Source organism: Lepeophtheirus salmonis, chromosome 6, assembly GCF_016086655.4.
Source record: "Lepeophtheirus salmonis chromosome 6, UVic_Lsal_1.4, whole genome shotgun sequence".
Lineage (NCBI taxonomy): Eukaryota > Metazoa > Arthropoda > Copepoda > Siphonostomatoida > Caligidae > Lepeophtheirus > Lepeophtheirus salmonis.
This window is the reverse complement of record NC_052136.2, coordinates 16,152,490-16,164,754: the sequence shown is the minus strand read 5'-3', so window position 1 is coordinate 16,164,754 and position 12,265 is coordinate 16,152,490. Positions and strand designations below refer to the sequence as shown.

At 32.1% G+C, this 12,265-nt stretch overlaps 1 protein-coding gene across 1 annotated transcript; it reads left to right on the top strand.

Moving 5' to 3' along the window:
- The first annotated feature begins 10,512 nt into the window (after positions 1 to 10,512).
- Positions 10,513 to 11,433, top strand: LOC121119437 (F-box only protein 7). Its single transcript, XM_040714098.1, has one exon. It carries the CDS (start codon positions 10,513 to 10,515, stop codon positions 11,431 to 11,433), a length of 921 nt encoding a protein of 306 aa, XP_040570032.1.
- Positions 11,434 to 12,265: the final 832 nt, after the last annotated feature.

The window sequence follows — 12,265 nt, the reverse complement described above, 5'->3', positions numbered from 1 at the left end:
ATTATGTTATTAAAATGGTTGAGGATGGATTTATAGTGACGTCATTAATATATATATGACGTCATTTATCAAAAACTCTTTTCATATTATTTACAAACCATAGGGAAAATTTCGAATCTTGTTGCATATGCTAGGATTACCACTTTAATCCCCCTAAAGTGGAATTTATTGCAATGAGTAAGACAAATTGCCATAAGTACTCTAAAACTTATAGCAAGTATTATATGTAGAAACTTCATTTTTCTTCCTTTATACTCAAATTAATCCGAGTCGAGACGTAGTGTTACCATGCCTTATAAAAAAAAGAAAATATTGTACATTATAGGGTATATTAACTCATCCCACAAATTTGAATACTAAATTTACTTATAATTGAGCGAAATATTTCCATGAAATATTGGACTGTATGTGTTGTAAATATAATTAAAAATATTGTACCATTCTAATTTTTATTCAAGATTGTTTTTGTATTAAATAATCCTTCATAATATCTAAATAATATTCACCCTTCCCTCAAAAATCGATTAAACAATGAAAATTAATACCGAAATATCTCATAAGGACGTGGGTCAATAAATTACTTTTAATATTAGTACGCAATTAGTGCTTTTAATTACTAGAGGAAGGATTCTTCATTATATATATATTTTTTTTTTAACTTATAGAATGCATATTTATGTATTTCACAGCATGTACGCACCTTTTAAAGGTGACTTTCACGAATAAACATCCAGGCACCATTTAAATATTATATCCCTTGGGAAGAAGAATAAGAGAAGAAAGCTTTCGCAACATATCTAAGGTATTCAATTGAGGAACAATTTTTTTATAAATATTAATGCATGCGTTGCTGTTTTCGGCATATCGGCATTAAAGCTATGAAACATAGTCCCAGTCTAAAATTTACATAGTTAATTTAGTCAAAAGAGTAAACAATGCCTGAAGGTTTCATTCATACAGAAATATTTAAGAACCCCGAACCACAGTTATTATTTACTCATGCCTATTATGTAAATTTTGATAGGTTAAGAGTCACTTTTTTACAATATTCAGATAAGCAGTGTTAAAGAACATATTATAATTAGTTTAGAAAACATTGCCTAGCCGCCTCCATAGGCAGACAGTACGAGAAGAAGATTTAGATTGCAATCCTCATCAGTACAGGATTGTCCTAGAGGGCTATCTGGGAACAGACCAGGTCCTCGAGAAAGACGATTTGTAATGTGTCCATGCGGTTGAAGGTCGGAGATGACCTCAGCCACTCTCCAAGAGAAGGCAGGAAACTCTTTGTGCCCATCAATCGCCTGAAGTCGACCTTGAATAAATAACCAAATTCCTCAATTAATCATATAGCCAGAAAGATGAAGATGTTCCATCAGTGGTGTTCAGGGCATAAAAAGGGTAGAAGGAATGTCTCTATGACGTATTCTTTGGCCTCTGTTGACAAAACAGCAGGGAAAAGTCAGTGTGGAGAGGGTAAAAAAGATCCTGAACCACCTCAAAGGACCTGTGGACTCATTGTGATCTTTTCAGATGAGAAGATCTTTACTATTGCCCCTGTCTTCAACAGGCAGAATGATCGAGTAGTTAAATTTTGGGGATCTAGCAGAGGAGCACCGATATGTCTCAAACACCCTGCTTCAGTGATGATATTAGACCTGGTTGCATCTATTGAGAAGGCCAGGAAACTGGTTCCCTTTAGGATATAGGATAAATGCTGATGAGTATGTCAAAATCCTGTACACCAAAGGTCTCCAATGTATCAAATCCATCTTTGGCAATTCTCCATTGGTGTTCCAACAAGATGGAGCACCTGCCCACACCCCAAACCAAACCAAGAGTGGCTCCAAGCTAACATGCACTTCTGTAAAATGACTTCTGGACGCCGCAGAGCCCAGACATCCACCCCCTAGACTATTCCATCTAAGTGCTCAAGGAGTCCAATGCCTACAGGAGACGCCACAACAGCTCCCACGCCCTGAATACCCCCGTCACCGCCTGGAGCTCATCTTCAATTCTGAGGACGAATTCAGAGACTAAAACATGTTTTCTGGGTTCCAATTAATATCAATAAACTTGTTTCCTAATTAAACAAAGGATCCTGCATAGAATTCAATGGTTTTTGTGTTAAAATGGGCAAATAATAACAATTGGGTTGGTACTTAACGCCCCTAGTGGACAAAAAAGTTATAGAGTAGTCAATTATATTTCGGCAAATATTGATCATGTGATCTTCGTTTCGTAACTTGGTTTATAGCTTTAATTCACTATATAATAGTAGAACACTGTTGATTCACTTAAAATTGTAATATACAAAATACAATATAAAGTGAGTCAACTACTTTATATAATAAAAGAGTCAACTTATGAAAATTAATACAAACAGCTGAAAGGAAAATACAAAACATCTTTGTTTATTTTAAAAAGTGAGGCCGTTATATAATGAATTAAATATGAGTAAATGTGTTTATTTTTTATATATACTAGCAGAGGGTGCCCACGTTGCAGAGCTCAATAGAAACAAAGAATGAAGGTAGAAGAAAAGTGCAGGGATGTAGAAAGATTCAAAGGGAGAGGAAAAGAGGGAAGGGGGAGAGAGAAAAGAAAATAGGTAGTATTTCGGTCAAAAACAGGCTCTTAAACATTGGAGGCCACAATATATATTGTAGTACGCTTAGTTATTATTTTATATATCTATTTGCTAAATGTCATATTAATATGTTAGACCATTTTGGATTCAAACACCAAAAATACTTATAAATATATATAAGAAATGATAAAAATTTAGGGGTGACATCAGAAAAAAAAAAAAAAAAAAAAAAAATAGAGGCTAGCAGCGCCACTGGTTATCAACATCTTATAATACTATTAGTTACCTCGTTTTTTAGTGGGAATACTTTAAATAGGTAGAAAGTGTATTATAACTGTTTGAAAAAAATCTAGAAAGTGTACACTAAAGCTCAATATTTCATATATATTCTTTTGTCAACTTTAGGCTTCGTACTCAAATTTCTGGTATGAGTAAGTTACCGATGGTATACAACCTTCATTTGATTTATGAAACATTTTTGCTATTTGTATAGCCTACAAAGGATTAATATGGATAATTTGTCGATAGAAATTGAGGATAGTTCGCAAAAGAATACATATGAACTTATTTCCTTCAATTTAATATACTTAGTTTTGATTGTCAGTTGCTCTTTGCCAAGAAAATATAAATTATATATATATAGACTTTAACCACATTTCCTATGTAAGTATGGATTAATTGTCATCCTATAAAGTTTACTTCTACATACTCAATTGGTGAAACTGGATTAAAAATTATTTGATAACAATTTACAGAGCTTCATAGAATATGACCTATCCTTATGTAAAAATAAAAGAAACCGAAAATTAACGTTGTAACTTCGCTGACATGAACTTTTAGGGTAGGAAATAAACACAAATCCCACTCCTTATATAGGAAGGAAGGACATGGACAAAAAATGAAAAGGATATTTTTTTTCAGAATCAGTAGATTCTAGTTATACTATTAGAGATAATTTTACTAATGGAAATAAGGAAAACACAATTGATAATTATAGAACCAAAACTTGCATTTTCATATTTATATGACGAATTGACTTTTGGGAAGATTGCATATGAAAGTAGGCAAAACTATAAAAATATTTAATTAACAGCGTTTGTCGATTTAGATTAATCGATGACATTTTACAAATTACCGATTAATTTGAGAATTTCTAATCATAGGTACCTAATACTTATATTTTATTAATAAGTTTATTTTAAAATATCTTTTTTAACTGTCTTATTGAAAATTAAAAATGGGGAAAAAATTTTTTAGTAAAAAAATAAATACAAGGAGCTTAAAAAATTGAAAAAGAAATGGATAAAATTTATAGGTTATCTGATACATCAGATGACAGAGGGATTTGTGAAAATTTGAAGGTCACACTGGAAAAACTAAGAGACATTGAGCTTGAAAATTTGGCTTATATAACTATTTTATCGCACGTTGTTCTTTTGGAGTCAGGCTTTATTCCACAAAGTCCAATTGATGTTCAATGGAATCCTGAGGTCGATTCTATAAAGCTTTTGTATCTATTTCCTAGTCAAGATTTATCACAAAATCAGTGTATTATTGAAAAACAACCTGTCTTTACACTCTTTGTGAGTAAATTGGGATCCCTAATTCAAATAATTGTCAAAGGCAATTTCGTGGACCCGACGATTCCCCATCATCAGGATGAAAGCTCTTCCCTCTATTTTTGCAACATTACTCCCTACGAATTCTTGAACTACAGTCATGGAACCAGTCATGTCAAACTCCAAAACATGCCAGCTTTTTCCATGAGATTAAGAAATAGTGTCATTCTACCACTGATTAATCAAGTTCGTATACTAAGACATACCTATCCCGGTCTTGAAAGCATGGAAATCCTACCAAATGAAATTGTCATTCTAATAGCAGGATTTTTAAATAATGCTCGTAATGTTTTGAATCTAGAAATGACGTGCAAAAGATTTCAAGCCCTCTTAAGTGGACAACAGTCTATATGGAAGGCTTTATTTGCTAAGGACTTTCCATTTACTTTTTCTAATATGGAGCTTGAGACTAAGGAAAGCTCAGAGAAAAACTGGAGGCAAGAGTATCTATTTTAACATGTTCAATATTCTCCATCTGGATAAGGATTATCATCTCTTTTTTTTTTTTTTTTTTGCTTTTGTTCTATCCCCACGAAAATTATGTCCTTCTTCAAGTCCAAACAATCCTTTCTTACCATGCCTATGATCCTCATTTGTATCCAAATATGTAAAACCATTATAATAACTTGATTCCAAAAAAAAAAATGTATTTTTTCGTTGGACCAAATAAATCAAATTGCTTGTACATTATTATTAGTAAAAATGATTTTTACTATTAATATATTTTCCTGATATACAAAAAGTACCCAGTTTGATTAAAAATAATTGAAGGCTTTGCAAAGAGATTTTTGAGGCTTAATCAAAATGTATTTAATAATTAAGGCTTTATATTCCCATTGTGAATCAAAAATGAGAAAAATTGAACATTTGCAGACGATATTACCCTGAATATGAAATGATCTTAAATGTAATATATCCATATTTGAAAATGATGTTATAAAACATATACAGAATCTATTTTACTACGAGTGAACCTGAGGAAATGATAAGATTGTGGGGAATATTTATTATTATTATAAATTTAAATTAAATTTTGAATTTAGTTATGCTTTAGAAAATTTATTTAGAATCTCTTTTTCCATTGAATATCATTCACATCTTTTAAAGGGGATTATAAAATTTAGAGGAGAAGTGTCATTTCATACTCAGGCATTGTTATGATTTTAAATTCAATGTATATTGTAATTTATAACTATTCCCTAAATAATAATTAACATAAGATTACAAGAAAAATACATAAGACTAGCTACGAATTACTATATGTTTTTTGAAATGTTTCTTTTCCCTTTCGATGGTCGAAATTGGGAATGAATTAAAAACTTAGCTATGCTACTGAATACGTATAATATGGTGCTAGGAAAACTGCCCCTATTTCATTTGGAATAATAATAAGAGACTATAAATTCGATTAATATTATTTATGACAAATATCTAAACATATTTGTTTGTTCCATACCCCAAGGGATTACCTTCAAGTAGGAGTAATATTACTGCAATATAAGAGGAGGAGAAAGGGGGGGGGGAGAGGGAGAATAAATAGCTTTAGCTTAGGGCCTCTTAAAATATGGTTGAATACTCTCCGGCTTTGGATTCGTCAGTGTCCCGCCAGTAGTGTGAGATAGTTAAAAACTACCACCAATTCATCCAATACATCCAAGGAATACCACAAACTAGCTCAAAGTCATCGGGTTGACCGGGGTCCCGGGGGGGGGTAGTGTGGAATACTTAAAAACCACCGACAAAGCATCAAATAAGTACATATAAGGATCCCCTCTAATATGTGTACAAAAATAGTTCCAAGCCCTCTGGTTGCTCGGGGTACTTGATGTTTTTTTTTACGTAGATTAACTCTTTTTCTTATGGATACTACGGTACATGCAAATAACATTATTTGTATTTCAATAGTCATATAAATAGTTGTTTTTTTTTTTTAAATATGTAACGGACAGTTCTCCTAATCGACAATTTTCCCCATGGCAATTTTCTCTTGGGAAATCTTCCACGGGCATTTAGTTCTCCAAGGCAGTTTTTCGCGCAGGTATAATATATTATTTACACATTATTTTTAATAATTATTATATTTACAGTAGGGAGCTTTGAAATTTTATTTTATTTTTGAATTGCTGCAACTTTTCAAAAGTAGTACTTTGGTATAAAAAACATGCTCTGCAATGTTTTAGTCCCATAGAAAATATTTGCATATGTTAAAACAATTAAAATTGTGAACTCTCATATTGATATTCTCCATAATAATAGGATTTTTAAACGTAATACCGGCCGTGCAAAATTATTTACCGATGATGTAAATATACTTTTTTATGAGGTTTAGTGGCAACCAATCTGGTTGTTTCGTTTTGTTACTGTTAAAATAAACAAAAATCCTTCCTGTGAGAGCGTAACAACTTCCACACGTGAGATCATGTCCAATCAGGAAACAAAGAGGATCGAAATTGCAGCCCTCCTCCGAGCGGGAATGCCTCATAACAACATTAAGGAACAGGTTGGGGCCTCGTTGAAGACAATTTACAACGTTTACAAGCCCTTGGAGGCTATGGGTGATCTCAAGCATTCCCCTGGGGCTGGCAGGAAGCCCACTGTCTCAACAAGGCAAGTAAAGGTAGTGTTCAAGAGGACTCCCAAAAGGTCCATTGCTGACATGACCAGAAAGATGGGAACGTCGAGATCAACTGTTTCAAGGGCATTGAAAAGGACTGGAGGAAAGTCCCTGAGGCGTACTGAACGCCCTCTGCTAACTGAATGTGAGCGAGAAGTCAGACTTGAGCGTGCCAGAAAATCTTGAATGATATCAAGAGCTCATCTGGACGCATCATCATTTTTCAGATGAGAAAGCTTTTACGGTCGATCCTGTTTTCAACAGGCAAAATGACCGTGTTGTGAGCTTTGGAGATGTGCAAGATAAGCACCGCTATGCGGCAACAACAAAGCCCCCTACTTCGGTGATGATGTTGGGTCTCGTGGGCTCCAACGGGAAGGCCATGAATCCATGGTCCTTTCGTGGATCAAATCCATAGTAGGCAACTCTCCTTGGGGTTTTCAACAAGATGGAGCACCCACCCACGCTTCCAAGAAAGCTCAGGAATGGCTCAAGGACAACATGAACTTTTGGCCCAAGGACTACTGGCCCCCTTAGAGTCCAGATATGAACCCACTAGACTTCTCTATCTAGGCGCACGTGGAGACCAAGGCCTGCCAAAAACGACAAAAGAACATAAATGCCTTAAAGGCTGCTGTCAACAAGGCCTGGGCCTCCATGGACGCCGATTACATCCAGCAAGTCTGTGGCAGCTTCAGACGTCGCCTGACCAGTGTCATTGAGTCAAATGGTTGCTACATTGATTAAATTTGATCACAAACTATTTTATTATTCTAAAAATGTATGAATAATTGTTTCTCAAGTCATTCGAAATGTCATTATTGTCCGCGATATGTTCTGAACAAAAATTGGTAAATAATTCTGCACGGCCCGGTAATTCAAATACTACCATCAATTAGAAATAGTGAATAAGGGTAATTTATGTTTGTTGTTCAAATTACATTTATACAAATTTTGAAGATCTTGTCCATCAAGGAAAAAGGTATGATAGTTCAAAAAGTGGAACCTCTCAAAATATATTTTTAGTTATGAAACATCATTTGATAAAATGCATTCCATCATTATTTATTCCAATACAAATCATAATCTTAAGTCAAAATTTATCACTTTAGACAATATAAATGAAAGATTTTAACATAAATTAAAAAAGTTTTTATTTCGTTTAGAAATCAAGTTATCTTTGCTTAAAGTTGGAAAAAAGTGCTACTAAAAATTCTCATCTAGGTTCTTACAATAGATTACTATAAATTGTTTAAATTTTATACGAATAAATATGTTGATTTATTTCATTATAATTTGAATTTATTTTCAATTAGTAGAGACAATATAATTGATAATGATTAATTCAAATATCCATTTAATCAATTTCCTGAAGGTGGAATTCTTTTGAGGCCTATGAATTCTACAAGTTTTTCTTTTGAGTCTATCATCATAAGGATGAATATATATACAAGGTGGTTGTACCATCTTGCAGTATTTTTTTATATTATTTTGCCCATGATTGCTCGTTGATAAATATTTTTCTATTTATAGCAAGGATAATTCAATCAGTGAATCATCATTTTATAATATTCAATGTACGTGTATACAATACAATATTTCTTAACACATTGTCCAGCAAACAAAACATAAGCCCCAATGAATGTTTTTGATAAAATGCATTAGCAAATTGATACTATACAATATACATTTTATCTTTTCATATGACGTTGTATTATTTGCAATCAATCACAATTAGTGTATGAGTCAGCTATTATTAGAATTCTTATTATCATCATCTTAATGGCAAAAACCATGATATATTTTTTAATCTTTCTAGAAAAGAGATCGAAATATAAGATTTCGTTCTATGATAATAATTTACTATACAGCCATTAAAGACTATAGAGTACCTAATACCCAAGGTTAATAAAAATACAAGGTTATACCATAACACGTGTACGATTGATGTCTGACTTCCACCATGCTTTGTAATATTGACGTCATAGTGTATGAATTGTTGTGTGTTTTGTCAAAATCTGTCTTTCTTGCCCAGCATTCAAAACGATTCATCAAATTGAAACTTCTAGCAAACCCGATTACATGATGGTCTAACCTTTTATATCTGGTACCTTGCCTAACACCTGGAGTAATAAATTGTACGCATTTCCGAAATATTACACAACAAACACATAACTAAGCAGAAATGACTCAGTTGTAGATCATCAATCCTAATCTGAGTACAAAAGGGACTTACATTTATAATTATAATCGTTAAATATGACCTTAGACAAGCATGATTCTTTTTGTAATTATAATTTTACCACTAATTTTATTCTTCTCAGCTGTTATAATTATTTTTTGAGGTGGGAAAATCTAAGTTTCAAGTTATATCACATTGAGGATGTGATGGGGGAGTTATAATTGCGAGTCCTTATTGAATTAAGAGTATATAGAATTGAGTATTGACATTGGAGTAATTCCTGCTAGATATGGAGCCATGACAGCTAAGATGCTCTCTTTCTTAGAAAAATATTAATAATTATAAACATTTTGTATAAATATTATAATAACTTTTGCCATGATATATTATAATTAATAATAATTATAAAATATAATAATTTTACTATTTTATATAGTAAATAAAATTCTTCAAATTGTCAAGTTACCATGTCATTTTTTAGTTTATTACATAGATGCTAATGTATTAGGGGTCTAGTTATACAGCCATTTGCAAATATAGGCAGGAACAGAGTTTTGGTGAAGAAAAAAATACAGCTTCATGATTAGAAAGAAAAAAAAAAGTTCGGGTAGGCACTATTTTTTGAAATTATAAATCGTCGTAGAGAAAATACATATATATCTCTCTCTGGAAGAAGGACTGCTTACCTTAGGTGTAATTTATGCCAGCACTAATGATATTTTAAATGTAAAGTATTACCTTCTTTATTAAATTTTATTCTCTACCCCATCAATCCGGTAAGAGGTAGCGGATGTTAACAAAGGTCTTAATTCAGTAGTACCATAAGTTTAGCTCCTATCTTTTTGCTCGTGCTCTTCAATTCCACCTCTGAATAGACATGGGTGCACGAATAACTAATTTGGGATATTAATCAGCAATTATTTATGGCAGATCATTTCTTTACTTTTACATTGAGTGCTTGTAAATAAATTTTATTTTTATGGAGAGGTAAGACAATTATTGCCTTCAATGGCATCGTTACTTCAGTGGAAACACTACAATACTAGAGGTTTGCTAGCTTAGAAAATAAACATTGTCCCTGTCTATTATATTAGATTCAAGGTTGAAAAAACAAAATTTCAGAGAGCACATACGACAAGAAAAATAAAGAAATTTACAATAGAAGAAATGGAAAGAATAAATATTTCTGAGTCAGAAGAATCTAGTTATACTATTAGATATATATTTATATGACGAATTGACTTTTGTAAAGAGTGTAAATAAAAGTGCTACATATATGTACCACAAATTACTCAATCACCAGTGTTTACCAATTTCCGATTAATCGAAAGTATTTTACCAACTACTGAATTAATCTGTGCATTCCTAATTATAAGCACGTAATACAAATATATTATTAGTAGGTATATTTTAAAATATATCTTTTAACTCTTTTTTTAATATTTAAAAATGGGAAAAATATTTTTGAAAATAAATAAATACAAAAAGTTAAAGAAATAGAAAAGAAATGGATAAAATTTATTGGTTGTCTGATACATCAGAGGACAAGGGGATTTGTGAAAATTTGAAGGACACCCTGGAAAAACTATGTGACATTGAGCTTGAAAATTTGGCATATATAACTATTTTATCTCACGTTGTTCTTTTGGAGTCAGGCTTTATTCCACAAAGTCCAATTGATGTTCAATGGAATCCTGAGGTCGACTCTATAAAGCTTTTGTATCTATTTCCTAGTCAAGATTTATCACAAAATCAGTGTATTATTGAAAAACAACCTGTCTTTACACTCTTTGTGAGTAAATTGGGATCCCTAATTCAAATAATTGTCAAAGGCAATTTCGTGGACCCGACGATTCCCCATCATCAGGATGAAAGCTCTTCCCTCCTTTTTTACAACATTACTCCTTCCGAATTTTTAAACTACAGTCATGGAACCAGTCATGTCAAACTTCGAAACATGCCAGCTTTTTCCATGAACTTAAAAAATAGTGTTATTCTACCACTGATTAATCAAGTTCGTATACTAAGACATACCTATCCCGGTGTTGAAAGCATGGAAATCCTACCAAATGAAATTGTCACTCGAATAGTGGAATATGTAAATAAAGCTCGTAGTGTTTTGAATATGGAAATGACGTGCAAAAGATTTCAAGCTCTCCTAAGTGGACAACAATGTATATGGAAGGCCTTATTTGCCAAGGATTTTTCATTTACTTTTGCCGATATGTCGCTTGAGACTAAGGAAAGCTCAGAGACCAATTGGAGGCAGGAATATCAAGATGAATTTGTTCAATATTCTCCATCTGGATTACGATTATCATCTTTTTTTCCTTTTCCTCTTTCTCCACTTGGGTCGTATCCTTCTTCAAGTCCAAGCAATCCCTTCTCACCACGTTATGATCCTCCTTTTACTCCAGATATTGATTAAAACCATTTTACTCACTTCATTCCCCACAAAAAAGTATTTTTCCTTTTAATAAAATGAACCAGAGTGTTTGCAAAATTATAATGTGTTAAAATATTTTTTACTAAATATATATTTTCTTTATGATATTAAAAAAATATGATGTTCGATTTTAAATATATTTCCAAATGATATTTTTGAAGCTGTAATAGATTGCTGCATTTTACTCCTAAAGTTTTTTAAAATGTAATTACCAAAAATGTTTGATTAAAATGAACATTTACTTAGACTGATATCAACAAAAATGTACCCGGTAATAAAGGCTTTTTCATGATTATGACGAAGCGAAGACAAGATGAATTGACAATTTTTTAAAAATAAAACTTTTTTTCAGACTTTTTATTTAATGAATTTTTTTTTATCAAAACTATTTTATGCAAAATAACTAAAAATGTATTTTAGTATCTTAATTCACAAAGTAAAGATTTTTGCCTTTTTTCATAATTTGATCGATATTTGTGACCTAAAGATGATATCATACAACAATTGTATGTAAGAAAAATCCGAATAAAGTCAACTTTTTTCTTTATCTGAAAAATAGCAGTTTCTTTTATCTGTATTTAACTGTGTATAACTAACTATAAAACATAAATGAATTCCCCCATTTAAATGGAACATTAGCAAGGTATCTCATAAGTGACCTCATAGGGACAGTACCGTTAAATTAGGGTGTTGGGCTTTTAACAAACATTCATTATTATTGAATTCATGAGTAGTTAACATCCTTTCTTAAATAGATTCAATCATATTCAAAACCTGTTTGGACGTTCGTAAAAAGATGGTGCATAAGTCTGGA